Below are 17727 nucleotides of genomic sequence, written 5' to 3'. Positions count from 1 at the left end.
TTGCTTGATGACATTTCTCTGTAGATGGGATGTCTTCACAAGGGGTCTTTCCCTAGCTCAGGGATGTCTTTCCCTAGCTCAGGGTTGTTTCCTCTTTAATTCAAGGTATTAAGTCCCAGGAATATTTTAGTTCAGTGAAGAAAAGTCAAGGCCTAGGTAGCTCACAGTGGTCCTGGTATTTGGCGTTGCCACAGAAGCTTCTTCTGCTTTGCTGATGCTATGGTGTGGTGGGTTGACTGTGGATGGATGCCAGGTGCCCACCAAAATGGCTCCATCAATCCCCTCCTCAGCTGTACAGGGGAGAGAAAATATAATGAAAAATTGTGTGTTGAGATAAGGACCAGGAGAGATCACACAGCAATTGCCATCATGGGGACTCAACTTGGGGAAATTACCTGGATTTATTACTAATCAAATTAGAGTGGGATAATGAGAAATGGGCTGCAGGGGGACATCCTGCCTGACCATGGTCTTCACTACAAACCACAGGGGAATCTCTGTTCTGGTACTTGGAGCAGCTCCTCACCCTCCTTCACTGACCTGGGGGTCTGCAGGGCTGTTTCTTTTACATATTCTCGCTCCTCTCTCTTCTAACTGCTGCTGGTGTTGCACAAGTTTTTTTTTTTTCCTCCTTAAATATGTTATCCCAGAGACATTACCAGTGTGGCTTTGCCTTGGCTAGCGGCGAGTCTGTCTTGGAGCTATCTGGCATTGGCTGGTTAGGACATGGGGAAAACTTCTAGCAGCTTCTCACAGAAGCCACTCCTGTAGGCCCTCTGCTAGCAAAACCTTGCCACACAAATGCAGTACATAAGGACATGTAGACCCAGGTCAGGCTTGTGATGACCTGGGTTCACTGCAAAGGCCTTTTATTTCCATAGTATTGATCTAAGACCAGGCTGTTGAAGATCTGGCTAAGCACCTTTTCCTTCTAGGTGGTTTTATTTTTCCTACCCTGATTTTATTATAAGTAGTGATTAGAGCCATTAGGAATGTTTTGCTGTTGCATCAAAACCAAAAACTTTTTTTATAGTGGTCAATGATGGAGAAGACAGGGAAAGGCTGTTGTTTTCATCACCTGTCTGTTGTTGATAAGGAAACTGTGCTTGAATGGTGAAGTTTGGTGTTGCAGTAAGAAACTCTTTTGTCCCCAAGCAGAACATGGAGTTGAATCTATCACATCTATCTTACGATTCCTTTGTGGAAAACAGAGAAGGAGAGACCCTTACCCAGAACTGAAAGCTCAAGTTTTTTTTCCAGAATCAAACATCTGCATAATTCCAATTTCATGAAAGTGCCCAAACAATATTGTTCCTATGAGGATAAAGACCACATTTTGAAGCTTTGGAGGTTTTCATAAAATGGTGGTGTTGTCCTTTAGCTAAAATAAATAGCCTCTGCTGTTTATAACTGTTACACATGAATGGAAATGTTTTTCAGACTCTTGACTTGTAATAATATTTTCAATATTGTTTCAAATATGACTATACATTTCTCTGCATTTCACTTTACCAACTGTCATTAAATATATTTGTTTATTGGAGCTATTGCAGCTTATAGCCTTTCTCAATGTAGAAAAATAACTTCTTTAGCAATACAATAAATGTTAATAAAACTAACAAGGTCATCTGCAAATTACTGGAATAATGTGCTTTTGCTTACAGGCAAATTTTCAGTCAGATATGAGTAATGAACTGTAATTCCTGTTGTTTCAGTTGAAAGATGAAAATGTAAGTGCAATTTACAAAGAAAATAAGAAGAAATGCTGTTTGACCTGCCCTTCCTTGCAGTCTGTTAGCAAGAAGTAGTGAAGGGAAAAATGATCACCAACATTTTCAATAATTAACCTGTGCCTCCTAGGCAGAAACCAATTTTTGAAAGGAAATTAATTCTGAGAGAATATGATTGAAGTAATTTTGCCCTTTACTTTTTTGTTCTGTTGTCTTGCTGGTAGGACAAAGAAACTGTGAATATATTCTTTTACTATCAGCACCTTCCATATCAGTAGAGATTTTGTCTATTTTCGCTGCTTCCTCACATTTTCTTTCCTAGGCACAAAAGATCTGGTTTTGAATAATGATGAAGTATGCATGTCAGACCTGCCTCTGAAAAACAGATATTTGCATTCCATTAGCTGGTTTGTGCACAATAACTGGTAAAGCCCAGATCCATAGACATTGGGTATTTAGTGTATTTAGTGTATGTAGATTTTACTAAGGACTTGGTTCTTATTTCTGGTTCTTCCCATGGTGCATGATGGCATACTCGAAATATCTGATCCTGTGCCAGATAAATCTTACCCTACTTTTCCTCCAGGAGTGGAGTGGGTACATTCTCCCAGTTCGGAGAAATGAGAGGACCTGAACAATATATTCCTGTTGGCTTGTGCTCTTGGACTACCTGAAGATGATATAAACCAATAAATAAAGCACAATACAAATATTTTGCAATACTCTTCTGGGCTAGGTTCTGCTGGTTTTGTAGCTGTGGACATGGGCTTTATTGCTGTGATTTAAAATTTGATCTCCTTTTTTTTTTTTTAATTATTATTTGTGATCTACCTGGTGAGGTCTACTTGAAGGCCAAATCTCAGCTTTCACAGCTTGATATTTTTCAGTTATGATAGCCTAAAGAAAAGGGGATGACATACAAGTGAACAACCCAGCCTCACTCTAGTTTAGTTAGAAGTAGTGCTAAAGAAATTAAAATTAGTTTTAAGAAGTTGAGATCAACAGAGTCTGTAAGCACATGCCTGGGGATAATCCCTAGTGAAAATTAAATGTGTTGCCTCCACTGCCAAACCATTATAAAAAACTCCAAAGCCAAGCAATTAAAAGGTAGAGATGAGATATTCCCATTTGACATGACTTAACGGAAAGAATGACTATGAGTCAAGAGGCTACTTCAGTACCTTAAAGACAGCCAACAGCTCCAATGTCCTTGTATTAGGAACATCACTGAGTAATAGCACAGAAGTGCCAAATCCTGCCTGCTTCATGAGAGTAGCCACAATGACTTCAAGAATACTCCTAATGCAAATGTTAAATCCACTGCTGTGGATTTAACTCTCGGTGTTTGAATGAATGGGAAATAATACAGTGAAATTGTCTAAGTAGTTACTTCTTGAATTTGGGATGTTAAAGGTTTTTAAAATAATTTGGAGTAGTAGCTTGCTTAGGATTTAGGTTAATAGTTATATCCCACAGATAATTTTCTGTATGGAAATGAACACTACTTTAATGACATTTCATTGCTTTGTTCTGTGGGGAAATCAAAACTTTGGAAAGCTGACAGATTAGGAATTCACAAGGGACCGAGGAGTCCCTCAATAGGTGTTAACATGAATGGTCAACATCTCTCTAGTTCCCTTAGTTAAAGGTATTCACAAAAAACCCCCATCTTTGAGAAACATGCTCTTTTGAAAAGTCAGGGTTTGGGAATTCACACCTAGTGAACTTCTTGGGATATGTTATCTTGTATTTGTAATGCAAGATACCAAAAGAAACTTGAAAACCTTGAAGATGTGGAGCTTTTTTTGAGAACTGATTTCCAGAAAATAACAGCCAAGAGCAGAGTTTTGCCTTTTGTTGCATCTTTGGACGTTCTGACTGTGTTCAGCACAAGTAGTGTGTGCATCTCTCTGAGACCTAAATTTCAATAGCAACACTTTTCTATATCAAAAATTCCTCTGTATGGAAAAAGAAAATGACAGTGTTAAGAAAGACAGTTTTGATTGCTCTTTTATGCATTTAAGCAACCATTGACACTTCTGTTTTTTAAAAAAACCCTATCTATTTAGGGAACCGATGCCTCTGAGTCCATGGAAAGAATGTCAGAGTATCTTTGTTTTCAGTTTAGGTTCTTATCATGCAAGTATAGACATGTTTATCTTTGGTCATGCAAACAATTCACGTCAGTGGGGATTTCCCATATGCTGGAAGTCCAAGATAGTTGTATGTGCTTTTGGAATACCATCACCAGAAGGTTCTTGCGTTAGAATTGTTTTAAAAACTGATAAAGCTGAGAAAACCTGATTTGCTTAATTATCCGATCTAAGAACTTCCTCATGCATGGTGTCTAAATTCAGTTAAACACACTGATAGGAAATAGCACTCAGAAATTGCAGCTGTTTTTATTAATCTCTTACAGCAGATGTGTTTTTGTCATGTTTACTTGCTAACCACAAGTCATGCTTGGTAATATTATCAGCATGTGTTTATTTAAAGGTGAATATAAAGAGAGAAAAGACAGATTTTGAAGAAAACCCCCAAATAATATTTGTGTGCTCCAAACAAAACAGTTGTCTCTAAAGAATGGGACAATCTCCAGTTGCCCCATGGGTTTCTACTTCCATAGTTCCCAGGTGTTAGGAATAAAGAAATAAAGACTGTCATTTTAAGCACTGGAGTAGTTTTTCTTGAGGCAACTATCTCTAAGGCTGAAATAACATGGTACAAGTGTAAGCCTTTCTTCTTTGTTATTTTCAGTTTTCTCCAGCTTTTGGATTGGATGCACACACCTGTTGGTAACATAACCAAAAGACAAGCACTGAGTCTGTGAAAGTTTGGTGTAAATTGAATGGCTTTGTAGGCACTGTGGCTCCACAGCATGTCAAGTGACTTGGAGCAGCGTTGCAGTGACAGTGTATACAAGAGGCATACTTTGGGATAGATAGCCTATTTTAACTTGTTTTCTTTGGGCTTATTTTTCTGGGGTTTTATGGCGATATTAGAATTGGTTCCAGTGAAAAGGATTGTAAGTTTTGGAATATGACCACAAATGGAGAGTACAAAGGATGAAGAACCTTAACTGTTTAGGTCAGGGAATGATGTCCATTTTGATATAAATGATACCTGAGTTATAAAGGTGTAAGAGAAAAGTAAAAATCCAATGCTTTTCATCTGGCATTGGCAAGTCAGTGGACATATTTTATTTAATTTGACTTCCAACACTTTTTAGTAGAGTGGTAAGCTGGACCATTCATTTTTGTTTGCATAGTAGGCATGTAAAGTTTAGTTATGCTTCTCTATAAAATTTGTCTTCCAGATCTGTGGAATCTGCTTGTGAAAATAGTGACAAATATATTCCATACAAAGATCAAGGGAGGCTACAGAGCAGTTTTGTTGCTCTGTTTATTGTTTTGAGTGGAGCACTGGATCTGAGAGACTTAAAGTCGTAGTAACACTAATACAGTTTGAAGGGAAGTGATTTAAAGATTTGAACTGTATATTGTTATCTGAACTGCAGTAATGCTCAAAGCATTGTTTTCTCCTGAGCAAATAACCACATTAAAGAAAAAATCCTAAAGCATGTATAGATAGTCTTGATTGTGTGTTCATGAAGAAAAGGAGGAAATGAACCAGTTTCCTGACTTAAAAGCTTCTGAGAAGTCTGCCTGACTTCTGCTTACAACTGAGTTCTATGTCCTCAGGCTCAAAAGAGTGGTTAAACCCAATGTTTTTTGGGTAGCTTCTATCTGAGTGAATTTAGACAGAATGAGGTAAATATGCCTTTATGAATGGGAGCAATGCTTCTTTGAAAGCTCCTTTATGTTTGTTCTTTGTTACCCCATCACGGTGTGAGGGACATGAGAGGAACAGGGGAGAGCTGAGACATGTTCCCCATTGAAATCTGTGCCTATCAGCTTTTTAGTGTGGGGAAACCAAAACCTGCTCTTTACCCTAGAGAAAATATAATGCTGTTTATTTTCCGGTGACAGCATAGTGCAGCTTCCCTAAGGAAATGTGCTGCTTGGTACCATAGCATGGTAGTGCTTCTTTTGCTTGCAAAATCCCAGACAGTAACCCTGTGACTACTGTTTTTAACATGTAGCCCTCTAAATTTCCTGACTCATAAAGATGAAGGATTATATAAAGTTGAACTTGCATTTCTGTTGAAGTTCACGCCTCAAGTTGTAAACGGGTAGCCTGTAAACACAGGGCTTTTCCTGCAAATTCACATGAATTTTTTTTTGTTGTTGTTGTTGTTTTTATTCTACTTTGTGCTGTTCTTTCAGAATGAATGTTCTTCAGCAAGTAGGAAACTTAGTTATTGCTTCAATGAAGTAAATTATACTTCTGGACTTCCCACTCTACTTCACAACTATAGAGGATTCATTTTGTATCCTGCAAAATCTATTAAAATTGCTGTACTATTCTGACAGGAAAAACATGCATATACATACATGTATATATATATATATAATATACCTTCAGAATGCACACTGTAGCTTTTGCAGGATTTTGCAAATTCTAAACTTCCATTGAAAATAGAATAAAGGTCAAATTCTGCCTTACACATGTATGAAATGAACAGTTGTACTATGGTGATGTACTGCCAAGATTTGAACAATGGGGTCTTTCAGAAATGTTCCTCCTCCTCCAGTGATAAGCTCTGTGTGGTGACATGTGTGTGCACACAGAGGAGATGAGAGGACCTGAGCAATATATGCCTTTTTTTTTTACTTTTTAAACCAAAGTGGATTTTTTAGAACCCATAAGCCAGAGGGCCTGTGGTAGCTCACTAATGTGTAGTTTCTGTTCATCTGGGCACAATATGTGACTTGTGACTTTAATTGGTACTAGCATGGCTAATATAAAGAGGCACAGTCAGAGGGTTAACTTACTCGTTTGACGGTACCACAGCAACATATGTTATATGATCCCATATGTAGAGCCTATTGAAGATGTCATTTGGTGTGACTAGAAGAGGAAAAGGACATTCACAGTATTTTTATGACCTCTGTCTCATTATACTTCTGTATGTGGGTAGATTAAAAAAAAAATCTTTGGCAACAAAGTTTTTTCATACATGTGGTGTGAACAGAGATTTTTGGACCAGTAGAGGATTCAGGCCATTTTATTGTAGCCATAAAGACTATGCTGCAATAGGTTCTACATAAAGCTTTCTCCTGTTGAAGAAGAATCTCTATGAATAAAAGCAATAGACGATATAATAATTTTGTCAAAGGTTCAATGGCAGCGTTCATTGCAACATGTCCCAGGATAAATGTTTCGGTGGAGAAGAATGACATCGTTTAATCTTGTTTCTCATCGGTAGGTAAATTCCATGTGTAATTAGGTTACTGTTTCTTTGACTCCTTTTCTCTCTTCCATCCAACATCATCTTAGCTGTGATGGCAGTTTGTGGCTAAGCCTGGCTAGCCACAGTCAGCTGCAGTTTTGAAACTAGACAACCTTGATAGTTTGGTGTTGTGCCTTAGACAGTATGCTCAGTGAGGCAGAGAAACTCCTCAGGTACAAAACTTAAAAAGAATTAAAATAGTTATGGATAGATATCATGGGGGAAAATAGACAACTAACTCTGAATGAGTTTTTACTTATCTACAGTTTTTACTTATCTACAGTCCATATCAGAGGTAGAGCTACGATCTGAAACACTGTTTTTGGGATGGCTGGGAAAGGCTCTCCCTCATCACTGAAGAGAAGGTAGATCCCGAGGAAGAGGTATGATTGGTAGTGCAAACTTCTCCCCACAACAGAGATCTAACACTGAGATCTTCAGAGAAAAGGGAAACTTTAAAAATCTGCAAGGTCTTTGGTCTTTGAAATTGTTTTGTTTAAGAGCCATGTAATTTTAGTAAACCAACCTGTGCTTTGCTTTGAGGACTTAGGATCCTACATCACAGGAGCAGCAAGCTACAGCAGACATTAGAAATTGGAAGACAACTTGCAAATCCACCCATCAGTCATAAAAGACAAATCCTCTATTTCCTTAGGTGCAGTTTAAAAAATCATCTGGATACTATGTGTCCTGCCTCAGCATCACAGTACTCCAGCTTGTCCCCTGATAAAAATGTTTGTTACTTCTGTTGAAACCTCTCAGCTGTTAAATCAGTGCAATTCTGTAGATCAAGATCCCAGATCATGGCCCAAAGCAGGTGGACCAAAAAGAGCTATCTGAAATCCCAGGAAGGTGCTCCTGCACCTTTTAGATGTTTTAGAACCTTTTTCATCCAGAAGCTGGAGACCTTCTAGTGTTCTGGTGGAAAAAAATATGAAACAGTTCTCCATAGAATTTTTTATTTGGGAAGCAGGTACAGTTTTGATTGAATCTGTTTCCAGTGTTTTGATTGAATCTGTTTCCTTTCCATATCACCCAGTAATCCTGGTGGCCTACTTGGGAATCAAAAACATCTTTATTCCTAAATGTAGCTCTGAGGGCTGTGATCAGAATTTCAAGGGTCCAAGATGCTGGAGTAGCCTGCCAGCTTGATGCGTGGAGGTGGCTCTCCCTTCACTTCCACTGCAAGATTTGGAAGTTTGTGGCAGATTTTTTCAAGTACCTATTTTTGAAATACCAAAATCTTATATTTGCCATGCTCTATCTTTAGTCCCACTTAGAAGTCCAAATCACTTTCTTGCACTTGGTGCCCAGTTTCTGATAGTGACTATTACTGCGTGCTGAGAAAGATGCTACAATGTAACTTAAAATCACAACTGTGGAACTTGTCGGCTCACGTTTCCTCCTGCTGTTGATGAGGAACATGGAGGCTCTGTGTCTTCTGAAAGATTCTGAAAGTTACACTTTGTCTGTAAGTTATATTTAAAAAAAAATCTTGATGCTTGAACAACTTACAGTAATTTAAAAAGACTCCTGAAATTGTCGACAGCATTTCTACTTCTAAAGGAGCACAATGTACACTGTTACTTTTATCTTTACTGTAAAGTGTGTCTGCTTACAAAGAAAACACTCTGAAGTTTTCAGGTGTATAAAATACACTGCTTGGGTAGTGCTTTGAAGCCTAAGCAGTTGCTTCATTCTGCTGGTTTCAGTGGTGGAACTAAAGCTGAATTAATGCAGTATTAAGTATTTTTTCTGAATACTGAAATGAATGGATTAGGTCACTCTTTTACTCCCTTTGTGTTTCCTCTGTAAAATTTTTAGAGATCTGAGTTTGCTGTAGTTATTTGACTCAATTTTTCAAGCAAACATTTGTAGAAAAAAAATTATTATAGTGGATGGATGTTGTGGGAATGTGGAGGTTGGTTTATTTTCCCCTCCTCATGATTTAAATTTTGCAAATAACAGTTACTGTGGCATTTATCTAGCACTTGCTGCTAAGGAGCAGTGTTCAATGTCTGATGGAGCATTTTGGGCATATCAAAAATTGTTTACAATCAGTCCAGTAGGGAACATAGCTGGAATAAATTTAAACAGTGAACATGGTTCTGAAAACAATTATGCAAAAAGGACTTCAGCAAAATCCAATTATTTAAAATTGCAGTTTCATAAACCCCAAAAATGTGTTTACAAAAATGTAACCTTAAAAGTGATAAAACTCTGTAATCAATTTGTCATCTTGAAGCATTTTTTACTATAGGCAGTTTTACCTTTTATGGTAGCTTCTGTGATTTTTTTTCTCTGCAATGTAGCTCTCAGCAGTCCCTTTTTACTTGTGAGAATGTTCTTTTTCTTCATTCTGTTATTTCAAAGCATAAGATGAAAATATGCAAGTTACTTTGGTTTAATCAGGCAGATTTAGTGATTTCTTTTTGCTTATTTTATCCATGAAATATAATTTACTGTAATTGGTAACATGAAAACTCAAGCTTTAACAACTCACTTATGCTTGTTCAGCTGCTGCAGTCTAGGATTCAGCATGCCTGATTGAGGGTGGGACCAAAAAGGCTGGAGTCTACATACTGCCGTGGGGAGTGACTGGTCCACAGTAACCATGTGGACATAGAGAGAATATTACAGAGAATTAGATAATTAGTCGTTTTTTCATGTGCTACTGGAGGATCTGCAACAGCTGAGCAAGTGATGTTGTGCTGCTGCAGCTCAGGTTTCAGTGGTGCAAGGCACATGAGTGGACAGCAGAGACCATCCTTTCCACCCCCTTGCCTTTCATACTTACAATAAGGCAGTATGGGAAGCAGGGCATAAGCATGTTAAAAGGATGCAGGATGCATTAAGGAAGGAAGATGGATTAGGAGAATGGAATGGAATAGAATAGAATAGAATAGAACAGAACAGAACAGAATAGAACAGAGCATTTCAGTTGGAAGTGACCTACAGTGATCACCTAGTCCAACTGCCTGACCACCTTGGGGCTGGTCAGGAGTTAAGAGCCTGTTGTTAAGAGCATTGTCCAAATAACTCTTTAATGCTGCCAGGCCTGGGGCATCAACCACCTCCCTAGGAAGCCTTTACGAGTCTTTGACCACCCTCTCCATAAAGAAATTCTTCCTAATGTCCAGTCTAAACCTCCCCTGGTGCAGCTTTGAACCATTCCCATGTGACCTGTCACTGGATACCAGAGAGAAGAGATTCACACCTCCCTCTTCACTTCCCCTTCTCAGGAAGCTGCAGGGAGCAAAGAGGTCACCCCTCAACCTCCTTCTCTCCAAACTAGACAGGCCCAAATTTTTTAGATGCTCCTCATAGGACATGCCTGCCAACCCTTTCATCAACTTTGTTGCTCTCCTCTGGAAATGTTCAAAGACCTTCACAAACTTCTTAAATTGTGGGGCCCAGAACTGCACACAGTGTTTCAGGTGAGGCTGCACCAATACTGAACACAGCAGGATAATCACCTCTTTTGAGTGGCTGGCAACGCTGTGTTTGATGGACTCCAGGACAGGGTTTGCCCTCTTGGCTTCAGGACACACTGCCAACTCCTACCGAGCCTGCTGCTGACCAGCATCCCCAGATCCCTTTCTGCAGGGATGCTCTCCAGCAACTCCTCTCCCAGTTTGTACTTGTGCCTGACATTAATCTATCCCAGGTGCAGAATATGGTAGTTCAACTTGTTAAACTTCATGCCATTAATCACTGCTCGATGCTCCAATCTATCTAGATCCCTCTGCAAGGCCTCTTGTCTTTCAAGAGAGTCAGCAGCACCTCCTAGTTTGGTATCATCAGCAAACTTAGGAATGGTGCATTCAATTCCTGCCTGCAGGTTGTTGATAAATGTATTGAACAGAACTGGCCCTAAAATTGAGCCCTGAGGAATGCCACTGGTGACCAGTCACCAGCCAGATGTAGCCCCATTCACTACAACCCTTTGAGCTCTGCTCTTAAGCCAGTTCTTCACCCAGCACACCGTGAGCCCCCTCATCCCACATCTGGACAAATTGTCCAGAAGGATACTGTGAGGGACAGTATCTAAAGCATTACGAAAACCCACATCCATCACCTTCCCTTCATCCACTGGATGGGTGACCTTGTCATAAAAGGATGTCAAATTAGTTAAATAGAACCTTCCTTTAGTGAACACTGCTCTGTTAATCTCTGAAATAGAAGTATTTGATTTCTTAATTTCAGTCATTTTTTAAACACAGTATTAGACTGATGGTAGCTAAGTTAGAATGTTGTACTTTGATCTTTGATGTTTCATAAAATTTTTATCCTTTGCTAACATTAGTTAGATTTTTTCTGTTTATGTGTTTAATTTTTATTTGATTTAGAGGAAATGTTACCAGATATGAAAAATTTTATCCAAGTCAAATATGCTTTCCATTCAGAATGCCAAAGTACTGTATACTTCCATAATTTGACTGAAACCATACAGAAAGCAGCAATTTTCTTACTAATATGTGACTTCTGCATAACTTGCTGCCTTGGTTGCAGAAAGGACCCCTGAAAGTTTTCGGGTGCAAAACTTGTTGCTTTAAGAAGCATCATTTACTTGTGGATTTTATGTGTAGATAACTAATGAAACATCAATTTTATTGATGTATGACTGACCTTTTATTTCCTCAGCCATCATGTATGTAATGGGAGCACTCGGACCTGCAGCTGGATACTTGCTAGGAGGACTTCTTATTGGTTTCTATGTCGATCCTAGGACAACTGTTTATATTGATCAGAGTGATCCCCGATTCATTGGAAACTGGTAAGAATCAAACATTTTTCAAAACTACTCTCTAAATTTCTGGTAGGGAATTTAGACAGGTTGGAAAATTGTATCCCTGGAGGATTTAGGTTGTAGAAGGAGGCTAAGGAACATGATGTTTCTGTCAATTACTGCACACTAGCCTCTGGCTGAGAGGAGAAGTTTGCCACAGAATTGCACAGGAACATTGCATGGAAGCTCCCCTACTTTGGCTGCTCCAGGATTGTCTCTGACCACAGTGTGCTCTGACTGACAATGCTCGGGGATGGTGGGGCGGGATATCAATATTGCAGGAGAGCGTCGAGGATCACTGCTGCCCAGAACCAACCCCTTCCTGCTGGAAGGTGGATTAATCCCTTCTTTGGTTTTTCAGCGGGGGCAGTATGAAACACTGAGCTCTGGATGGCTAGATGAGAAACAGTAGATGTCATTTACCCCAGTCCAGGAGAAGGAGATGGGATGGAGTCAGTCTTTGTTTCTCAGGGTGATGGCTTGTGTTTAGGCAGCAGATGATGTAAACCATCACATTGTTGTCAAGAAAGAGTAGGTTTCCAGCAGCACAGAGGTGTAACAGCTGTAATTATTAACTGATGTCTTCAGGCAGACTTTGAGATGTGGCCTCCTTGGAAATGTCTCCTTGAGGAAGCAGGTCTTGAGGAGGTTTTAACTGCCTTTTCTCAGATAATTCATAAATCTTCCTTGAAGTTTTCATTGAAGCCCAGAAAGGACTGAAGTTCACTATCCCAGGAAGAGACTTTTACTTTGTAGGTGTAAGGCACAGTGTGTCAGTTCTCATGCCCTGGGTTACTGTTTGTCACTGCACCATTGCAGTCAGTCTGTAGCTGTTTCTTTTTATTCTGCAGTGATCTCTCCTGAAGGTTTGATATGAAAAATTCTCTCGTTGGAGTCTTCTTAAACCTTTGGAGATTTAGTCCTGCTTTATTTGTCTTAGTCCAACAGCTGCACAGGAGTGTCTAGCCAAATGCACAGGACTGTCTAACCGAATTTTCAGCAAGAGGAGGGCAAAACTGAGTACTAAGTGTGGCCTTGGGGTTAATGACTCTGTGTTCTTGTGTATCCACTGGCTTATCCCACTGAAAAGATTTGTCCTGTGAATGTGCTTCTGTGTCAAAAGCTTGCTTAGAGTATTCTAGGATAAAAGATTTGAAACCAAAGCAAAATATTATACATTCTTTGCAAAACTGTTATGTTTCATGTGTTCTTAAGGACATGTCAGAACTGGTAATCAGCATCTGATTAATACTTTTTGACAGAAATCATGAACAGACCCATAAATATATTTGTTAATTGAAATCAGTGGAGCTGTATGATTGTGGGATAAACTTTTTTAAATCTATAACTCAAGCACTGATATAACTGCTTTATTATGTGGGTATACCTGCATGAGTGTTAACTCATACAGCTCCAGCAAAAGTAAAATTGCCAAAGCAGCACAGACACATAGGTTTGCTGCTTCTAAGACCACTTTTACCAGGCTCTGTGTCACAACAGATGGATGGCCACTGCTGGTTTAAAGCTAGCTTAGATATATATGCAATGTTGGTGTAGCCACGTGTGTAAGAGAGGTCAGGCAAAAAAACCCAAACCTGTTCTTGCTCATGAATTACAAGTTTAACCATCCATCCTCAAAAGAGTGGCAGGAATAGATGCAGGATGGATCCCTGGCACCCTGTGGGAATGCTGTAACTACCAAGCTCCATGGCAGAACTGGTGATAAGTCGCCTATGACAACCATTCTGTGGGCAGGCTTTGAGAACATCTACTGTACCAGGCCTTGAAAGCAAAGTAGGAGAAAAAGTCTAGTTTCTGTGTTCAGAAGATTTCAGGTCAAATTGCTAAATAGATTTTATGTATCTCCAAAGTTTAATGTCACTTGAACGAGTATCTTGGTGATTTCAGCTTTGTACAGGGGTACCAGCAGAGGTGATGCAAATATGACTGAAGCAACAGCAGGAAGTCAGCTGTCATAGGATCTCAGCAGGCGAGTTGTATTCTAGGCAGCATAGAAAAGTAAAAGTCATTCAAAGTTTCCTTATTCCATCACGTTGATTAAAGTATGACTTTCTCCAAAGGGTGTTCCAGGTACTTTTATTACTTTTTCATTTTTGACTATCTCAGTTTTTTCTCTCTTAAATTTCTAAGGAGTATCCCCTGCTATCAGATCTCTGGTGATTTGTTGCAGAATCTGTGGTGGCCTCTCATAAAAGTTTAGTGGCATTCATAGCATCTGCATCTCATTCTCTTTTCTCTTTCTGAAGCTGTGTCTACCAATTAAAATGAAGATTCTCATGGTATGAGGGTTAAACCTTTTTCCCTTGCCACTCACTGACTGCCTGGCTGTAGATAATTCTGGAAGTGTAGACTTTCATTCCACTGAAATCTGTTTTCTGGGACTGTGACATTTTCTCCTTGTGGGGAAGTGCTGCATAGTCAAGTTTATTTTTATTTATGCAATTTAACAATTTGAAATGTAAGAGTAGTCTAGCACTTACTTCAGCTGACACACTTTTTAAAAGTAGGGTTCAGTCAAGTTCATGGGAAGTCATATATGAGATTTTCTGAGTCTTATCTCCTTCGAAGTGAATTAGTGTCTTTGATTCCTATCTTTTCTTTATTATAGCTATAAGGTTTCTATTGTAACTTATCACAGGACCCTGTGAAAAATTTCCATTGTTAAAGGAAGTAATGACTACAGACAAAATAGTGAGTACAATAACTATGATATGTGGCCAATATAAAAGCAGTATAGCCTATTTTTTACTTAAGCTGTTCCTTTCTAGGAGGTTTATCAGAGGACACGTAATTCGGTTTCTCTCTCATGAAACTTGATAAAGTAAGTGATTACTTTTCAGGGTTATTTCTGATCTGATTCTTCCTTGAGTGTCACAGGACTTGGGTTTGTGCTCCTGGGTTTTGCACACCTGGGTTTTCTGTAGGTGCTCTGGGCTAAGTTACAGACCAGCTGTCAATGCCAGCCCATCAAATGTTTAAAACTGCTTTTTATTCAAATGTGGTAACTGTAGGGATATCTGTTAGAAATCATTCATCATGTTGTTGTCTTTCAGAGCTGTTAATGTGCTATACAGGGACCTCATTAGTTGTGGAGTCGCCCTTGGCGATCTGTCAGGTGCTTTGAATCAAATTTTCTTTTGCTCATGCTTTTCTGAGTGTTTTCCTAGTACTGAATCTGTTTAATACTTGGGTCTTTCTATATAGTCTTTCATCAACATTCCACACAAGAAGTTTAAAGGAATTCCTTAAGCACTGTCTGGTTCTTCCTTAGCTTTAATTGCTTTTATTTGAGGTCCTAGGGCTTGTGGAGATGCCTTTGAGGTATTCTTCTGCATATTTTCTTTGACTTTAGAAGGCAGAAAATCAAGGGTTTTTTAATTAATACAGATCCTGTTCTGACCTCTCAATTTCCCATTGTAGGTGTCCTTATTATTTTTGATACCATCTTTTGTCTGTTTTCCAATTCTTTGATATATCTTGAGGAAGTCGTGAAATGTAGACGGTGCATATAATTGCATCCAGTGCTGCATTTGTGACATCTCTAGCATTTGGTATGCTATCATAATGGTCCCTTTGGATTTAAATTTCATCTCATGCTACATTACAAGCCCTGTCTCCTCTGCTGTTTCCTCCTGAGTGGGTGGTTGCAGATTTCTGCTTACTATTGCCACAGATTGTTTCTTTGATCAGTGCCTTTGCAGCTTATGCCTTTGAGATCCTGAAAGGGATGTTACTACATTTATATACAGTCTGCCGATTTATTCTGTCTGACAGTGCTGACTAATCCTCCTAAAAGTCTGCTTTCTAATCCATGTATGTTATCAGCTAAAATGAATGAATAGAGGATTTTCTGTTTACATAATATCAAAATTAGTCAAAACTTTCAGTCACTTATATTTGCCTTGCAAAAGCTTCCTGTAAGCTTCTTCTAACAAAAATGGTGTTACGCATGGCTGTTTGTTTGTTGTTAGCCTGTCTTGTAACCATTTACCATACAAAGCATTACACATGCATATGAATTTGCCTTCATTGAAAAATACAGTTGCAATATCTTTGCATTACAGATATGAGGCCAAAAGTTTTTTATTTTTTGTGCAAGTAATCCTGTCTACTCAGAACTTTTAAATATTTAAAGTTTGAACATATATATAATCAGTACTGTAAAGGTTGTACAAAAATATGTAAAAATTGTTCTTGTATTGGGTTTGCATGGCAAGGTTTTGGTAGTGGAGGGCCTACAGCTTCTGTGAGAAACTGCTGGAAGCTTCTACTGTGTCCAAGGGAGCCAATGCTAGCTGGTTCCAAGAGGAGACTGGCCAAGATTGAGACCACTAGTGATATGGTAGCATCTTTGGGATAGCATATTTAAGAAGGGGGGGAAAAAACAGTGTGCAACACCAGAAGTAGTCAGAAGAGGCTGTTCTACATCCTCCTTTAAGCGGAATACAGGGGGCTGGGTCAGTTCATAACACTTTGTCTCTGTTGCTCCTTCCTCCGAACACTCTTCCGCTGCTTCAGCATGGGGTTCCTTCCATGGAAGACAGTCTGTCATTGACTGCTCCAGAATGGGTCCTTTCCACGTGGTGCAGTCCTTCAGAAACAGAATGCTCCAATGTGGGTCCCCCATGGGTCGCACATCCTGTCTGAAAACCTGCTCTTTTGGGGGCTTTTCTCCACAGGCCACAGTTTCTGCCAGGAGCTTGCTCCTGTGTGGGTTCTCCATAGGCTGCAGGTGGATAGCATGGGCCTACAGGGGGATCTCTGCACCTGCAGCACCTTCTCCCTTCCTTCTCTCACCTTGGGCCTGCAGGGCTGTTCCTTTGGTATTTTCTCACTCTGCTCACACAGTTGATGTGCAGTGTTTGTTCTCCTTCCTTAAATAAGTTACCATGGAGGTGCCACCAGCATTGCTGGTGGGCTCAGCATTGGGCAGTGGTGTATCTGTTTTGAAGCTTCTGGAGCTCCCTCTCATGGGACATGGGGACAGCTCATGGTGTCATCTCACAGAAGCACCCCTGCAGCCCCCACCCTGCTACCAAAACCTTGCCATGTAAACCCAGTACAATAAGATTAGTCTATAGTGAAAACTGCACTTTCAGTGGGTGACACTCTGTGAGGGGATTCTTAGGTTGTTCTTCTTTGTGGAATCATCTGTGTGAGGTTATCCATGCTTCCCTTAGTCTTTCATTGCTAGAATTTAGAGGGGAAATTATGTTATCTGATACTCTACTGTCAGCCTTCTGGCTGCTGGCTCTAGTTACTCTTGAGTACTTTCTAGTAAGGCCCTTTTGCCCGTCTGTGATGCTGTGGTAAAGTTCATGAAGCTTTTTGACTGCAGGCAGGATAACTATATGCCTGCAGCCTGAAGAGCTCTGTCCTGTATCCCATATGTTGTCCTTTCGATGAGGACATCCCAAGTCATTCCCTGGGAGCTAAGGGATCATTTCAGGGTTGTTTTTATATCCTGTTCTTAATAAGACAGAGAGAGAGAAGAGGAGATTCTTTGTGAATGGCTATCTCGGGTTGTGGTCGCAGAACAGAGCTGCAGAGTTTGGGGCATAAACCCTGGCATGAGTTGTAACACATCAGTTGTTTACAGTCAGGCTTTGGGAGCTCTTAATTGTGAAGGGAGAGAATTGGACAGTCAGGGCAGTGAGAGGTAGGCACTGGAAAGCAGAACAGATTTAACCCTGTCTGGACATTTTATCTTCTCATGCCCTGGATAACTTATTTTCATGCTCTCTGGAGGAATACTGTGTTGCTTTACTGGGAGTTATCCAAGAAAGGCAAAGTAAAAGTGAGTATCCACTTTTCAGCACTTGGTACTGAATAAT

The 17727-nt window shown here is 39.7% G+C and overlaps 1 protein-coding gene across 1 annotated transcript in view; it reads left to right on the top strand.

The window, feature by feature from the left end:
- Positions 1-17727, top strand: part of SLCO5A1 (solute carrier organic anion transporter family member 5A1) — a 77307-nt gene that overhangs the window by 22211 nt on the left and 37369 nt on the right. Inside the window, exon 3 of the mRNA XM_051768467.1 lies at positions 11728-11860. Within this exon, the coding sequence (XP_051624427.1) occupies positions 11728-11860 (133 nt within the window). The remainder of the gene's footprint in view (positions 1-11727; positions 11861-17727) is intronic.

This window comes from Manacus candei, unplaced genomic scaffold (assembly GCF_025592945.1).
Source record: "Manacus candei isolate 608988 ecotype Guabito, Panama unplaced genomic scaffold, ASM2559294v1 h1tg000008l, whole genome shotgun sequence".
Lineage (NCBI taxonomy): Eukaryota > Metazoa > Chordata > Aves > Passeriformes > Pipridae > Manacus > Manacus candei.
Note: the sequence above shows the minus strand (reverse complement) of the source record. Positions and strands in the feature narration are given on the sequence as shown.